Source organism: Boeremia exigua (genome assembly GCF_020726555.1).
Source record: "Boeremia exigua strain MPI-SDFR-AT-0100 chromosome Unknown C7974scaffold_13, whole genome shotgun sequence".
Taxonomy (NCBI): domain Eukaryota; kingdom Fungi; phylum Ascomycota; class Dothideomycetes; order Pleosporales; family Didymellaceae; genus Boeremia; species Boeremia exigua.
This window is the reverse complement of record NW_025763530.1, coordinates 1,239,342-1,255,331: the sequence shown is the minus strand read 5'-3', so window position 1 is coordinate 1,255,331 and position 15,990 is coordinate 1,239,342. Positions and strand designations below refer to the sequence as shown.

General features: G+C 54.5%; 6 protein-coding genes across 6 annotated transcripts; 1 reads left to right on the top strand and 5 right to left on the bottom strand.

Annotated features, from left to right (window-relative positions):
- Positions 1-4,327: 4,327 nt before the first annotated feature.
- C7974DRAFT_417999 (uncharacterized protein) lies at positions 4,328-5,322 on the bottom strand (the record flags this gene model as incomplete). The annotated part of the gene is made up of 3 exons (XM_046144122.1): positions 4,328-4,615; positions 4,665-4,687; positions 4,737-5,322. 3 exons carry the CDS (start codon positions 5,320-5,322, stop codon positions 4,328-4,330), a joined length of 897 nt encoding a protein of 298 aa, XP_045992362.1.
- Positions 5,323-6,751: 1,429 nt separating this feature from the next.
- Positions 6,752-8,113, bottom strand: C7974DRAFT_444314 (uncharacterized protein; the record flags this gene model as incomplete). The annotated part of the gene is made up of 3 exons (XM_046145491.1): positions 6,752-7,228; positions 7,278-7,300; positions 7,351-8,113. The coding sequence occupies 3 exons, from the start codon at positions 8,111-8,113 to the stop codon at positions 6,752-6,754; spliced, it is 1,263 nt and encodes a 420-aa protein (XP_045992361.1).
- A 286-nt stretch (positions 8,114-8,399) lies between these two features.
- C7974DRAFT_404829 (RTA1 like protein-domain-containing protein) lies at positions 8,400-10,120 on the bottom strand. The gene is made up of 2 exons (XM_046142989.1): positions 9,587-10,120; positions 8,400-9,508 (listed from the first exon to the last, which is right to left on the bottom strand). Exons 1-2 carry the CDS (start codon positions 9,639-9,641, stop codon positions 8,532-8,534), a joined length of 1,032 nt encoding a protein of 343 aa, XP_045992360.1. The 5' UTR covers positions 9,642-10,120; the 3' UTR covers positions 8,400-8,531.
- Positions 10,121-10,824: 704 nt separating this feature from the next.
- C7974DRAFT_368568 (Argonaute siRNA chaperone complex subunit Arb1-domain-containing protein) lies at positions 10,825-13,058 on the bottom strand (the record flags this gene model as incomplete). Its single annotated transcript, XM_046139900.1, has 3 exons — positions 12,593-13,058; positions 11,810-12,537; positions 10,825-11,764 (listed from the first exon to the last, which is right to left on the bottom strand). Exons 1-3 carry the CDS (start codon positions 12,704-12,706, stop codon positions 10,825-10,827), a joined length of 1,782 nt encoding a protein of 593 aa, XP_045992359.1. The 5' UTR covers positions 12,707-13,058.
- A 16-nt stretch (positions 13,059-13,074) lies between these two features.
- Positions 13,075-14,768, top strand: C7974DRAFT_404826 (inositol polyphosphate kinase-domain-containing protein). The gene is made up of 2 exons (XM_046142988.1): positions 13,075-13,299; positions 13,343-14,768. The coding sequence occupies exons 1-2, from the start codon at positions 13,238-13,240 to the stop codon at positions 14,268-14,270; spliced, it is 990 nt and encodes a 329-aa protein (XP_045992358.1). The 5' UTR covers positions 13,075-13,237; the 3' UTR covers positions 14,271-14,768.
- C7974DRAFT_444312 (uncharacterized protein) lies at positions 14,314-15,620 on the bottom strand (the record flags this gene model as incomplete). Its single annotated transcript, XM_046145490.1, has 1 exon — positions 14,314-15,620. One exon carries the CDS (start codon positions 15,618-15,620, stop codon positions 14,715-14,717), a length of 906 nt encoding a protein of 301 aa, XP_045992357.1. The 3' UTR covers positions 14,314-14,714.
- Positions 15,621-15,990: the final 370 nt, after the last annotated feature.

Genomic DNA, 15,990 nt, shown 5'->3' with positions numbered 1-15,990 from the left:
CCGATCGCAACCAGTCGCTTTGGTCTTCCCTTTTGATATCAACTGGATTGGCCGCTGGTGTATCGCTTGTCGCCGTCGACAGCCCCTTGTATCACTCATCTCGACGGGCAAATCGAGACAACCAAAGCGTCAGGGTATGTTTCTTTGCCGGTTAATCATGTCAGCTGAAGACTTAGGTCTTCCTAACAGACGTACAGGATCTGCCTGCCCTCTAGCTGGCACCTCAGCTACAACATGGCTTATCTCATCTTTAATCCTAGCGGACCTTTGACTATTATATTCATGCTTGCTTGTTTGTATGTTAGATATTATGGCACTCCTGCGTGCATGGGACTAGGAAAAGGCAGAATATCAAAAAGAGGCATGGCTGGATTTTCGTTGTCACCACGGTACCAAAGTCACTGAAGCCAAGTGGCTGTCCCATAGATTGACATGTTTGCGAAAGCCTCTCTAGTTCATATGTAACGTTGATAAGGCCGGCAAAAGATTGCTTATACAGTTCTTTCGTACGCCGAAATAAGCGTAGGCTTTGCAAGAATGGATCAGGTCTTGCCTCCAGGCGATATCACCAACAATCGCGTTCTTATCAAGTCAAATTCCACAAAAGAGAGTTGTGCAAAGTCCAAAATGAGGTAATGTTCGTGCCAGTGTGCCTGGGTGCGCTCCTATCGCAGATTGCTTCCATTCGACGCACATTCACCTCCGATTTGCGGCCGCTAAGCCGACGAGTGCCACCACGTATAAGTAGTCTCTCACCCCGCTCTCCAGCTGCACCACCTAACCGCAATCATGCCACCCAACCTCGACTGTATGACTTGTCTCGGCAACGGAGAAGCGATGCGCAGAGCAAGGGAGCTTTGGACGTCCATGAAAGCCCAAGGCTACCATGACTTCGCCGATATGAAGGTCGAGAGCATCTGTTTCATGCTGTAAGTACCTCTATTGGTGCGAGAATAAAAGGCTGACAGGACCAGGTACTCGCAAGAAGTACACGAAGTGAGCCTTCCTGCTCGACACGGGCGTACCAGCACTTCCAAGCTTGACAAGACCATGCTCAAGGAAGTCTTTGCAAGTCACAGGAAGAAGCTCAACGAGACAATGTCAAATGATGACGTCTTCTACGCATTCATGGCCACTGGCGTTCTCCCTGAGGCAATGTATTCGTCGAGCACTCCCACGAATCCTGCCAATGTCTTCAGTCCAAGCGCGCAAGACACGCAGCCCGCCACGGGTGGCGAGACCTTCCTCCAGACATCTGGCACAGTGCAGAATACCTCACACGAGGAGCCGCAACCCAAGACCCCGACTCAAGAGCAGGGGCCCAAGACTGAACTGCCGCTCCGTCTTTCTGTTCACCGCTATCACGACCAGGGTTCAGGACGCTAGGGTTGGAGTTAATGTTCTTAACAGGTCAGGGCAGAAAAACGCAGGTCAAAGGGCGAGCACAGGACGACAACCAATGAGCGCGATCAGTTCTGATCAGGTGTGATAAGGCGGAAAGACAAAGGTTGCGGGTGAGCATAAGAGCCCTGGGAGGTCCAAGTCTCATAAATCAGATATCGAGACAGGACAGTAAATGCATTCAAACTTGAAACTGTCTTGTCCTTACTATAGTGCCGCCTTGTAAATGTTAACAACGCACGTGTTAAGAACTTGCTATGCACATAGATTTACTCAAGACTGATTACACACAACACTGCGAGCAGATTGACCTATCTGCCACTGAGAGCTAAGGCGGGAAAGATTCACTTGATCTAGCGCTGCTCTGTTTGCTTCTGGGACCATACAGAGCGACTCATCTTCAAGTGAGAGTGAAGCCGAAAGTTGTGCGCTCGGGTCCACCTGACTTTATTATAGGATCGACGCCGGTTCACGAACAAAGTCGTCTACCACTCTATCTCATCACTAGCTTCTTACGCAACCATCCAAAAGATCCAGCGTGGAAAGCGACGTGCTCCAGGCCAGATTACCTAAAAAAGGGTGGCCCATCTTGCACGATCTGAATAGAACAGGTCGCAAGCTCCAAGAGTTGGCCACCGACACAGCCAATGAGGTAGTCATACGCACACGTCTATACAACGAAAACGCAATCGCTCGTCTCGAGCAAGTCCTCTACCCCGTAGGTTCCCCAACGTCGAACAAGACCTACGCATGCAATTCATCCGATCTGAGAGCTTGCAGCGAGCGAACATGCTGCTTGTCTGCCACGCGCTAGACAAGGTCACTGGGCTCTGGCAGAGCGCCGAGGCCCGCGCCCGCCAGGCCGAGGAGTCGGCGCAAGAGGGGCTACAGCGAGCCGACGGACTTGCTCTGTACGTTCGAAGAGACCCGATCCAGTGCGTTGGTGAAGAAAAGGCTGCTCGTGCCACCCCTCCGGTGACCGTCAGGGTCGAACAGGCACCAGCAGACATTCCCGAAAGCGAGAAAGCTCGGCTCGTCGACGAGTTCGCGATACAGATTGCATCTGTATCCAAAGCCGTCCGAGCTGGCTGGAGGCACGGAGTTGAACAAGCTCCATCATTTTTGCGTCGACCAGATGAGGACGCGTCGAAAAACAAGGTATACACACAGGCAGAGTTTGACTCGGCACTGGAGCACAAGCTCCAGCTACGAGCACAGAGGTACGATACAGAGAAGAACAGCCAAGTGGCTATCTGAATACATGTCACGATGGTGTCATGCCCTGCAGAGAACCACCAAGTGCCGAGTTACTATCTGCCTGAGGACGGATACAACCTGCAGGGCTCGCAAGGCAAGCTTGCCAACCAGGTCGCCAACTAGGTCTTTGGTAACAGGCTGTAAGTGCTACATCTGTTTTGTTCTTTGGTTGACGCTAATATAAACAGACACAAGAACAAGCGCGGTAAGTGGTCTAAGGCAGAATAGTCGACGCGCTCTCAGAGCCGGTTCGGCTTTCTGATCCACCCAGGCGATGAGACACAGCAAAAGACATACTTTAGGCGTCTGCACGAGAGATGCGCCATGCTGCGAGACGCTCACACCCACATCGTTGATCTGAACGAGAACATATTCTATAGCGAGTTTCATGGACACGCGTCGAACGGGAAGTGGTGGTTGGCGTGCAGGTGTGTTAGTGATAAGGAACAAGCTTGACGGGATTGAAGTTGGTGTAGGACATTTTGCTACACTTGTGAGAATTCCTTCCATCTAACTACGGATCATGCTGCATTATAGAGCTGAAGTAGGTGCACGGCAGGATTTGTGTAAATCAGATCCCCAATCATGCAGTGGAAACATGCCGTCGCTACATCCATACGGTGTTCGAGATGTCAAGTGAGAACAATGGACAAGCTTCTGTGCACTTCGAGCATAGGTATCTGTGATCGCGGCCAATATCTTTCTAGCCCATCTTCAATCTTCTGCGGCTTGATAACTAGCTATCTCCTTGGCCTGTCCTCGCTGAGAGACCTTCATGTCTTCTTTGCGTTACCTAAATCTCAGGCAGAGCTCTTCGAATCCTACATTATCTGCAGCGGATCCCTCATCAAAGTCCGTGGTGTCCTTCTCGAGGACTTTATATTGATGTGTGCTCATGAGTTGGAACCCTAACAGCGCCTGCTTGACGACCTTTGTCGTGGGCCGTTGCGAGTATCGTTGGCGCCCCGCTTGGATCCATCAATGGTGTGGTTGGTCAGAGGAGGCCGAGATTGAGTGCCAGATAGAAGAGGCTCGGGTCTGCTCTAGGTCCCCAGTCTTTGGTACAATATGAAGTGTGTTAGTGCATAATTAGCCTTAGCTGTCCAAAAGTGACAGTTGACGTATACGACTCCAAAATGGTTAGATGATGCATTTCGACAAGGAAGTCGCTTGGTAGAGTGAGGACATCGCCAGGATGTCACGGAACAGGCGCCGGGTAGTGATGGGCAGGTGCGGCACATGTCGAGAAGTCACCTTGCGCATAGGGTTAGGTGCTGCAATATCTACAAGGAGTCCGTCCTACATAGGTACAAAGCAACCGCGGTAACAATGCCAGTCCTTACAAGTTCCTGCGACTCTTTTAAATTCACGAATGGTGCACGAACGGTATATGCAGTACGAATTTCCTTGATATGTAAGATAGCCATGTTTGCGGCAGAATGTGCTGCATCTTTAAGCTAACTTCCTGGAAAAGCCCATCGTGTGTCTTCTACACGTCAAGTGTCTTCTAGGTACACCTTTGTCGGACCCTCCTCCGCCACACATCGAAGACTCTGCACCTAGGTCAAGGACTCAAAGAACCCTGCCATAGTCTTAAGCTTGTCAATGTGCTCGTCAGTCTTTGACTTCCCCTCCGCCAATTGTCTCTTGAGATCAGCATTCTCAGCCTTCAAGCTTGCGAGCTCGACCTGATAACGAGCCTCGGCATCGAGGCCTCACCCTGGAGACGAGCGATGTTGGTCTTCTCGATCGCAAGCTCACGCTGAAGACGAGATGTCTCGGCTTTGGCATCCGCGAGCTCACGTTGAAGACGAGCGGTTGTAGACTTCTCTTTGTCTAGGTTAGCACGAAGAGCCGCAGTGTCGTTCCGCAAAGTGTTCTCGCGATGGGCGGCTGCGGAAAGCTCTTTCTTCGATATATCTTCGAGAATCTGGACGGACTCCTCGATCTCTCTAATCTGCAACTGGTTAGTAACGAGCAGAGCTCTGTACGAACGCTGGACGTACACATGCGAACTTGGTCTTGGCTTCTAAATGCTTGCGTTAGTCATTGGCGAGCAGAGTGGTGAATGCACTTACGATCTTCCTTGTCTGTCATCTTGTCTGCTGACCGCTTCCGGGCACGCTCAGCTTCGTAGCCATACCGAATCTTCTTGCACACGTCTGCCATTCGAATCGCCATATCCCAAGGCTGTTGTTCGACTCCGTTGGTCAACATATAGACGAACCTGACGAAGGCGCCCAAAGCTGAGAGGGCGTTTGGCATCAACCGACTGCTTGATCGCGCTAGATGAGCAAACGGCATCCTTAATCCCTCGAGGCTTAGATCATCTAGTTCGAGCGCATCCCCAGCGCGGAGCACTAAGCCCTCAGAGCCGATGACGAAGAAGACGCGGTGTCCATCAAGATAGGCCCCTTGCACCCTGAAGTGCGTCTCGGTCTGGTCAACGTCTTTCGCAAGTAGAAGAGACACTGTTGAATTCGACGGACCCGGGAGGGACTCGAAGACGTACTGATCCGGGTCTGAAATGTTATCGTATACGTCTGAGTCAGCCTGCTTAGCCGCCTTCTCAATGTCTCGCAGAGTGCATGGCTTTGGGTTCGACATGGTCTTGTGGAAGATAGTTCGAGGGATTGACATGATCTTGTTGAGAGGATCAAGCATGGAGGTTGAGTGACGAGGTAAGCAGTGGGCCGTCGAGCGATATAAGTACTCGCACCCCCGGCTGCAAGGCTCTAGCGGGACAAGGTGAGAGAGCAACAAGTGAGAGTGGAGGTGAGATAGCGGCCGGTAGCAGCAGCCGACAAGCGGTGAGCCGACGGACCTCGCGTCCCGGGAGCTAGCAGTGTTGGCCACAAATCTATTTTGGCGTTGCTATGGACGGTTCATCGTGATTGTGCGCGTCGGCTACAGAATCGCTCAGAGCCCTCATATCGCTCTTCAGCAGCTCGTGCTTGGTCTTTCAATCGTCCTTGAGCTCCTCGATCTTCTACGCCTGCTGCCCTCTCAATCTCTCTGCAGTCTTCGGTTTCTTATCGCTGTCAATTGACATCTTTCCCATAGTCGTTCATATCTGCTCAGCAAGTTGAGTCCGAAGATCCAAGATCTCCTTCTGACGTGTCTTAGACAAAGGTTGCAAGGAATCTCGGCTTCGCACATGTTCAGTGTCCCAGTGAGCTTGACAGCTTGTGTGGAGACTGCTTCGAAGTAACAACAAACGAAGACACGAAGAGTTAATGAACATATAATCGTGATTCTTTCCTTGAGAATTTTGTCCGTGTGGAGCGTATAGTCAATGATCTAGCATGCACATCGCTTCATGCCAGGCGTGGCTCGACGATCATGCTTGGGGATGAGTGAGCCGCGCTAGCTTACCGAAATGGTGCCTTACAGCGGTCTGGTCAGCTCGAAGATACTTTCCCAGCCGGGTTGAACGTCTTGTCCCTCTTTCATACTGCTTTTTTAATGTTCTGCTGAGCAGTATATCTGCCAACAAGAAGATGAAGTCCACGAGTGATATGAGACGCCAAAGCTCTTGATATGGTTCGTGATCCATGCCAACATCTCCTTCTGCTTTTGCTGAAACGTGGCAGAGGGGAGGACGCAATCCACAGACGTTGGAGTGACGTGTACCGAGTAGATCTTGTACAGTGATGGCACAGCTCGGGCAGCCGTAGATGAACACTGTTCCGAGTTACGTAGCTTCCGGTAAGGCTCAGAAATGTGGCAGCGTGTAAATGATCCAAAGTGCTCAAAGTCAGTATTTGACATATTCGCAGGGCTGCTGCCTTATTATCCCATCTGCGTTGATCATTAAGAATCATGTTATATCTTTGATATAGCGATATCGGGTTGTCCATGGTAATATACCGCAGCACAGCAAATGCCGAGCAAAAGCCAAGCACAGCCTACCTACGCACGCGACCAGCATTGTATGCAGACAACAGAAGAAAACGAGAAACCATAGGAACGGAATTCAAAGTGCTTCCATTACGAATATGCAGACCCGGCGTCCTAGGAGCTAGCAGTGGTTCACTGCCGACATATCTCGCTGGGGCTGCGATAAGGACCATCGTGATGGCGCGCGTCAACCTCAGAACCCTTTAGTCAGAGCCCTCATCGTGCCCTTCTTCAGCAGCTTGTACTTGCCATTCCACACATTCATCTCATCTTCGTATCTAATCCTCCACTCATCTTTCTCATCCACATATCTATCCCTCCACCCATCCCTCTCCCTTCTAAGCTCCTTCATCTTCAACACCATCTTCCTCATCCTTTCATCCCTCTCCTCCATGAGATCCTCGAACTTCTGCGCCTGCTTCTTCGTCCGCTCATCAGCAGCGCCGAGCTTCTCACTGCCTTGTGCCAACTTGTCTCTGCACTCTTTGTTCTTAGCTTCCAGCTCGGCAATCCGAGCCGCCTGCTCAGCAATCTCAGCCTCGCGATTAGCGAGCTGGCCCCTCAGCCCGGCGATCTCGTCCCGCAAAGCGTTTTCTCGGGCGGAGCCCCAAGATTCATTTTCTCGAGACATGCTGAGGGCCTCGGCGAGCTTCGAGGATGCTTCTTCGAGCTGTGGTGGGTCAGTGGTGAGGGAGAATGTGTGCGGGTGCGGAACGTACGAGCTTGATGCACTTGCGGGGGCCTGCGTGTTTGTGTCAGTTTCCAGATAAGCAGAGTCGTGGACGGACTTACGGTCTTCGTTCTCATCAGCCGGATCGTCAGCCATCTGACTTGCAGTTCGCTTGCGGGGTGGAGGGTCAGGGCTGACTGAGTGTGGCTCGTCGATCGTGCTTGGAGTTGATTCTGCGGATCTGGCTTGCTGCGGATGCTGTTCTCCAGCGCCTGTGTTGTCCAGGTCATAGTCTTCAAGATCAGCTTCGATCTCAGGCTCTCCCTTTTTGAATATCGCCTTCCGCACGGAGTTGCTCTCAGCTGCCTTCCTCTGCTGGATGTGCTCGCAAAGGGTCTTGAACTCATTGAGCAAATCGTGGTCTATGGCGCCACGAAAGTGCGTGATTCTACCGGTCAACAGGAAGACAAAGTGTACAAGGAGATTGAGTCGATATGCCTCGCCATACAGCTTAGCTGACGCTTTGGCACTGTCTTCCGGATCGGCTGCGACATAGCAGAAGGGTGCGCGCAAGTCGCCGGCATTGAGGTCGTATGCATCGATGACCTCCTTCATGTGAAAAATTCCGTCTCTGGGGTCATAGATGTAGGAGACTCGTGATCCATACAAGACCACCTCTTGCAGCGTCAGATACGGCTTGGTCCGGTTGACCTTCTTCGCCAGCACGAGCGATGAAGTAGAACGTCCTGGCTTCGTGTAGGGAAGGCCTCTACGAGACTCAATCACGTACAGCCATGGATCTGCAACAAGCGCATACGCGTCTGGAAAGTGCTGACGCCCGTAGCTCGCAAAGTCGTCCAGTGTGTAAGTCCGTGTTGTCGCCATCGCTGCTTGTCAGGACGAGCGAGTGTTGGTGGAATGTGTAAAGCGAATAGTAGCCCAGCTGGAGCCTGGGCATACTATGGAATGGACGTGAAGAGGTGGGAGAAAGTAGTGGTCGCGGATGATAGGAATACCTGCTATGAGGCTCTAGTGGGGCGAGCTGAGGGAGTGACAAGTGAAGGAGTGGCAGACGCGAGAACGGCAAGTGAAAGTTGAAAAATGGAACCTTCCCATTCCTGATCATCATATTCTTTCGTGCAGAGTGAGGTATCTCCAAACAAACCCATAACGCCGATTCGCTAGATGCATGGTATTCAACACGTCCGTCCAGGACCCATAAACGCCATCGAATTCAGAACGATCCGCCACATACGATCCCTCCTCGCAACGCCCGCAAGGATAGAATTTGTCACCACGCGTCTCAAACCTGCTCCTGCGGTCTCTGAGCCGGAAAGTCCTCCGGCTTGAAGTCCCGCAGCTCGCCCTCATGCTGTCCCGCCATAATCGAAATCTCATCCTTCTCCTTCATCGCCCTTCCCTTATCGAGCGTGAACCCCGTATAGCTCCTGGGCAAATAGCGCCCAGGGTGCCAGACAGCAAAAACCACCAGCACGGCGAGAATGGGCAGCGCATCGAACGTCCAGAAGCACCACTCGTGGCTCTGCAGATAGATAAGCCCGTAGCCCTTGTCGTGCGGGATCTCCATGGTGCGGTAGATAGCGCGGGCCGCAATGAGCACCGAGGACAGGTTGATGGTGTAGCTGAGCTTGCGCCACAGCTTCATGTCGCCGAGGTCGAAGGCGCGCCAGTGCCGCGAGATGACGAAGTAGCGCACGCTGATGATGCTGAAGGACAGGAAGCACAGCATCTGCAGCACGAGCCCGAGGATCAGGATCACGCGGCCGGGGAGCGCTTTGCGCTCGGACTCCTCGATGGAGCGCGACGGCGACGAGTCGTGGTCGTACTGCCGGCTGATCTGGCTGGCGCCGATGAGCTGGACGAGGAAGGAGAACAGGTCGAAGATCACGAAGGTCGGGGTGATCCAGCGCGGGAAGCACCAGAGGGTTTTGAAGTTGAGCGCGTAGGTGGGACAGGAGAACCATACGACACGTGAGAAGGCAGTGTAGCATGCGGCGGCCAGGAAGGAGGGCGCGAGCAGGATCATCAGCCAGGAGATGAGGAATGGGAGGTCCTGGAATTCATCAAGGGAGGAGACAAGCCGGCAGATGTGCCCGAGCATCAGCATCACGATGGCGACGATGGCCGCCCAGAAGAACCATGCTTGATGCCGGATGTATTGATAGACAGACAGGACAGAGATTAGTATGATGACAGCAGCACCAACACTAGCCAGAGGGATCGACGGGTCGTAGATGTATGGATTGAGGACACCCTGGGCTGGACGGTGTTAGTCGGCTGCGGACCATGATGCCCGAATGTGGCAGTGCGTTGGGGTTGAGGTTGAGGTGCACTCACTATAGCCGGCAGTGGCCCGTTTGGGAAAGCCGGGAGCGCGGAAGGCTAGATCCATGGTTCCGCTTCGTCTGTGGGAGCCGTGTGTTTTTTGCCACGATTATCGACACGGTCGCGCTCATGACCAGAACCTCAGATGGCTCGAAGCTGGCGACGGCGACAGCATAGTTTTGTAAGAGCGGAGAGGAAGACCCAAAGACCCGCAACCGCAGCGGCATCGTTTTCTAAGACTTGGCACCCAGCGGACGCCGAGCCCATGAGTTACGGAAGGGCCTCCAAGGTTCCTCCACGCAGCTGTGAGTTGCCGGCGCTGCTGCGCCTGCAATGCAATCAATGGAAAACATGACAGGTCTATGAATGTGGCTTTGCGGCACCTCAAACAGCCACCAAAACAGCATAATTGTGCTCGCAATTCCGTACATAGTACATTCGGGATCCCATCTCCAAGCCGGTTGCAGGCATTTTTGTGTCACGTGCTGGGCGCGGCGTGCTGGGCGGCGCGCTGGGCGCTCGAGTCAAACCGCGAGTTGCCTTGCGGTTGGCGGGCGCCGCAGACGCCAGTGGGCGTGAGCGAAGCAGAAACGGTGGATGCAGCGGAGGATCGTCGACCCGCCTCCCCTCATCATTCGATGGGGATTCGACATTTCCAAGACCTAACATCTTGGACTCGGCCGAGCGCTGTGCACAGCTCGTAACCTCGCGATGTCGCGTTCCCCAGAAGTATAGTGGCGCCTGTCCGATTTCACGAGGGTGCAAGGAACAAGGCTGCCGGCCAGCTCTGTGACGGTGAGCGGAAGGCTGCATGCCAAGCAGGCACACAAGAGAGACGCAACAGACAGGGGCGGACAAAGATCGGCAAGAGTGCCGTGCGATCCGGACAGTCAGGTGTTTGTACGTATGTTTGATGCATCTGAGCTTGGACGAGTGGTCAGAGCAGACGTTCTGCAGATGGGTGTGTCGATCATTGAACACGCACGGGAGCTAAACTGCTCCTGACAAGCGGGACTGGGTAACTGATCTCGTTCTATCGTGCACTGCACGCTGTGAGATACAAACCTTCTTCGCAGGGCGAAGACGCAAATCGTTTCTTCCAACATGAGAAGTGTCACTGCGGCAACTTGAGACCTCAGGCACTCCACACGGGCAGAATCGGAACCTCCTCAAACCCCTGTTTCAACGACCCCAGGACTGCTCCCCATCGAATACGTAGACTCCGCTAGCCACGCGAGCTTGCCACGAACTTACTCGTCATCAAACTCGTCATTCTCTTGGGCCTTCTCCTGGCCCTCAACCATGACCCCGTTAATCTCAATCTCTTCATGCTCGGGTAGGCCCTTTGCCAGCCAGCGCAGTTCTTTTGGTTTGTTCTCCATCCAGAGCTCGTTCGGAAGCCAGGCATAGAAGCTGCAGTACACTTGTTTCACGTCGTCGAGGATCATGAAGCCGCCTTCGCGCGTAATGACGGTAGCATCGATCTTCATGCCGGTGAAGCACTCACCCAGGACACTCTCCTCCACCCAGAACTCAAACGTCTTCCCTCTGTCGACCTTGTGAGGACTTCCATCGGGATACTTGCCTTTGGGTAGGTCCCACTCGTCGCAGTCGCTAGAGTGCCAAACGTTGCACTTGAGCTTGCCAAGCGGCTCGAGGTGGACGAGCTTCTTTCTCACAACTTCGGCCTGTGCAGCATACAGCTCTCTTGCGATGTTGTCGGGCATGGTGATAGCGGCGACCTCGAGACCAGTCGTCTCCTTCTTGAGAATCTTCAGACTAGTAGCACCGACAAGGTCTTGCTGCTCGTCCGTACCCAGTGCGGCAACGCCTGTGCTGAACTTGATTCGTGCCTCTTGATCCCGGAGGCCCATCTCGGTGAGGTCGATGCCGTCCTTCTGCCCTTCTTGAGCCCATATTTTGTCGGCCGCAAACAGCCCAGCAGACGATCCGCCAAACAAGGTACTCGCCGACGTGTTGAAGTCGCCTGGAAGAGCAAGACCAGCAGCATCCACCTTGACCAGTTCCAGCTCGGCAGTGTCACACAGCTTGAGAGCAGCTTGAAGTTGTTCGTCATACTCTGGGCAGACTCGGTGATAGCGAAGGTAGTTGTAGAACGACCGAAGTACTTGGCAAGCAGTCTTGATGCCTCCAGGAGCATAACCGAAATGTGACGGGTACCACGAAGATCTGTGATGGTTAGCAGTGCTGAAGTGTTACTGACGTCCGACTCACAAGAATGCAGCCCCGACACCATAGAAGTCAACAGTCCAATGCTTCTCGTTCGAGCGGTCCCAAGGCACAGTGTGGACAGCGAGCGCTCGCGCGATTTCCTCTGCATCCATGTCCTTCATCTCGGCTTTGGAGATGCCCTGGTGCATACGCGGGCCGGAGTCGACGCCACCGTAGCGCATGAGCTTGTTGAAGATCTTCGAGTACATCTCGTGCATGCGCCGCTTCTGCTTGAAGCGCTGGATGGCGATCTCGATGCGTTCGACAAATGACTTGTTCGGGTCGTACATCCTGTCCTCCTCCTCCGCTTCCTCGGGCTTTATGGGTGGCTCAATGTAGGTGGTCTCGAATCCTGTGGGCTTCTGCATGTTCTTGGACGTGCCTTCAGGGTAGACCTTCTTCTGCTGGGATTGCAGCGGGACTGGGTATACGGCAGGCTTGCGATTGCGGATATCGTAGGCAAGGTCATCGTCGTCCTTGCAGAAGTCCTCGTCCAAGAGCGTCTTGCCCTGCAGGGCGACTTTGCGCTTGATCGTCTTCCCGTCGGCAGAAACCTCCAGGAATGCGCTCTTGCGGAGAGCAGCAACCACAAGCTGCTTGGGCTTGTAGGATCTCATCTTCTTGAAGCCACAGATGCGACTAATCGACACTGGAACATTCTCGCGTCCGCCACATTGCTGGAGAAGATGGAGGTCAGTAGGCAGGTTCTCGTCAGAGAAGTAGAATTCAACCTTGAGGGTGTTAGTAACGCAGCACCAGAGTGCAGTTCTATCAATGCAAGCTCACCTGGCGGCGGATAGTGGCGCCTTCTGGATGGTCGTCCTGCGCGGCCATTACCTTAGCCTTTGCCTGCGCCAGCGATTCTGGTGTGAAGCTGAGGCCGGTATCTTCTGTCGACATGATGGCGGTGTGATAAGAAGAGGTACAGTCAAGGAGAGGGGGTTATGAGGGGTTGATTGCGCGACTGACGATTTGGGTGAGAGAGCAAACGGGCTGGCAAGCACATGATTGTGCAACCTGCAGGCGCGCGGTCGTGCCAGTTTGAACGCCAGTCATCTCAGCTTCTCACATGGGCACCCAGAGTGACGATATGCTAACCTCATGTCTACAGTGCAAGGGGTGTGAAGGTTACAGCTCTCACGCTCGTTGCTACAGTGGCGCTGCTAACGATGCAGCTTCTTGTCAATCGCAAACTCATCTTAAATCGAGGATATTAATTGCCAAGCTACAAGTGTAGTCAGAGAGCATGGTGAGGATGAAGGTGGTCGAATCAGATCTCTTTCGTCATCAGCGTTGCCTGACTCGCTGTGAGACCCTGACCATCGCGCGGGGTCCCTAGCCTGTTGACACTCCAACAACACCCATCACCAGCCACACGAACACAGCCAGCTTACACAGCCATACCTCCCAAGCTCGAGCATCACCAAAGATATGGCGTCGAAAGCTTTTGACACCTCCAAGCTGCAGGCTTTTGGCAATGCGGCTGCCGGCCAGTAAGCACCCCAACTAGCAGCCTGATATGTGCTTACCCTCCAGCGATGGTGTTCTCAGCGACGAGTCCGGCGCCGTGGTCGTCAAGCCTTGCACCGCAGCCGAGATCGCCTTCTACGAGACGGTCGCAACGTCGCACACAGATCTGCTGCCCCACCTCCCAATCTTCATGGGCCAGCTGTCCATCGACGCGTCAGCCGACGCAGCCGAAGACACAGGCACGATCGAGACCGCCGATGGCACCACCGAGCGCCTGCACGGCAAGAAGCTTGCCACAGACATGCACATTGTTCTCGAGAACATCACGCACGGCTTCAAGAAGCCGAATGTTTTGGATCTGAAGCTGGGCGCACAGCTGTGGGACAACAATGCGAAGCAGGAGAAGAGAGACCGCCTTGACAAAGTCAGCGCTCAGACCACAAGTGGAAGTCTGGGCTTCAGGATAGCAGGCATGCGCACCTGGCTGGGCGCGTCGCCGCCGGAAGTGCCGGAAGACCTGAAGCCGTACGTCGAGCAGGACAAGGAGGGCGGATACTGGGTGTACAACAAGATGTACGGGCGCAAGTTTAGCGCGGAGGGTATCGACGAGGGCTTCGAGGCGTTCGTGCCCCAGGGCTCGGACGCGGAGAAGGCGAGAGCGAGAGAGGTGCTGGCGTACTTCCTAGGCGAGGTTAAGGACATCCAGGAAGCATTCGAGGCAAAGGAGAGCAGGATGTACAGCGCGAGCATTCTGCTGGTGTACGAGGGCGATGTGGACGAGTACGAGAACACGAAGAAAGTGCTCCGGTCGGCGCGGCCAGACGAAGACGACGACGACGAGACCGTGCCGAAGCTGGCGGCGGTCAAGATGATCGATTTTGCCCACGCCACCTTCACACCCGGCGAGGGGCCCGACGAGAACGCGCTCAAGGGTATGAGGAGCACGGCGGCCATTCTGAAGCGCCTGTTGGACAAGGCCGAGAAGGACGCCTGATTGTGATTTGCGACTGCTGCGACTTAGCGGATAGAGGGACGCGTGTGTAAGGACCAAGAATTATATTACATCAGGTAGCTATGATGCTACTTTCCTTGAGACCAGACCGGTGCTCGACGCAAACGCTGACATTGGATGTATCCGTCCCGTGAACTCCAAAACACCAACCGAAATACCACCAATGCAAAGCCAGAACCGAGAACCACCGAACAGTACCGCCAGTCGGTGCAGATAGTATCCACTCTTTGGGTAGACGCGAGCGCCAACAAAGCAGGACGTAGATCACACACGGCGAACTTCCAACCCAAAACCTGAAGAGTCAAAACCACCACCATTCAAAAAGCAGACCAACCTCAACTTACCAGAGAATCCTGAACCGGCCGTCCTCCGATCGAACACTGATTTGCCACCAGCAAAACCAGAGCCCCACCTCTTCACCCGCTCTCAGTGCCCACACCCCCGACACGGCCACGCCCCCCCATGCGCCCAACACCACCCCTGCCCCCCACCTCCATACCACCCTCCATATCCTCCATAACCCCCTCCATACCCCCCTCCATACCCATTTCCCCCTGCATACCCCCGCACCCCCAGCACCTGCTGCAACCCACTAACAACCGTCGTAACACTCGTCCCCCACACGCCCAGCATGCCCTCGAGATCATCGTCCTGGACATCGCCCGCGCGCAGGAGGAACGCGTTCGCGGATTCTTGGTGCAGGGTGCGTAGGTTCAGGAGTTGGGTTACGGCTTCGCGGCGGCGGAGGGTGAGGGCGTGGGTGTGGGCTTCGAGGGCGGTTATGCGGGGTTCGAGGGCAGACTCTGAGGGGGCGAGGGCTGGGGTGGGGGTGGGGGTGGGGGTGGTGAGGTGGTGCTGGGTCCGCTGCTCGAGCGCCTCAACGCGAGCAAGCAGTGCGGCATCAGTAGCCGGGGGGTGTTGCCGGGTGCAGGCCGTTTTCTGCTCCTGCAGCGCAGCCCTGAGCACCGCGTTCTCCTGCTCAAGCGCCGCGACGCGCAGCGCAAGCGCGCGCTGGGCGTCCTGCAGCGCGTGCAGTTGGGCCGCGAAGCCGAGCGGGAGCGCGAGGGGCGGGGGTGGAGACGCGGTCGGGGCGGCTGGGGATGCGGGTGAGGCGGACATTTTGCTTGAGGTGAGGTTGAGGTTGTCGGAGTGGGAAAGGCTGGCGCGGGAGGTGGTGGGAGAGACTGTGGGCGGTGGATTGAAAGAGTGTGGGGAGGGCAGTTTTTTGGCAACGGCGAGCTGGCAAGTGGATGTGGGTGTGTTTGTAGGTTGTGGGAGCGGGGAGTGGGTAGCAAACGGGCGGTCACCGGTTAGCGGTGAGGGGCGTTTCATGGTGAATGTGAAGAATTGTGATGGTCCGTTTGAAAAACAGCCGAAGTACGACAAGTTTATTGCATCTGTACTCATTGCTTGAGATTCTGGCGAGCAGATGGTGAACGGAGGCGCAGTGATGTTACAGGGTGATGTGCTCGGAGAGCTTCCACATCAACGATGCTCCAGTGAGGAAAAGGGCGCAGATCTCCGCACATGAATTTCCATTAGAATGAGAGTATTGGGAGCGGAAGCGAGACACAATGAATCATACGAGTTAACTTCAAATCTGAGTTGGACCTGTGGTCGTTACATCTTCGTGCATTGTTCATGCCCGGGGGATAACGCGGGATTGTGAATCCATTCGAAGACAGCCTCAGCCAGCGTCAGC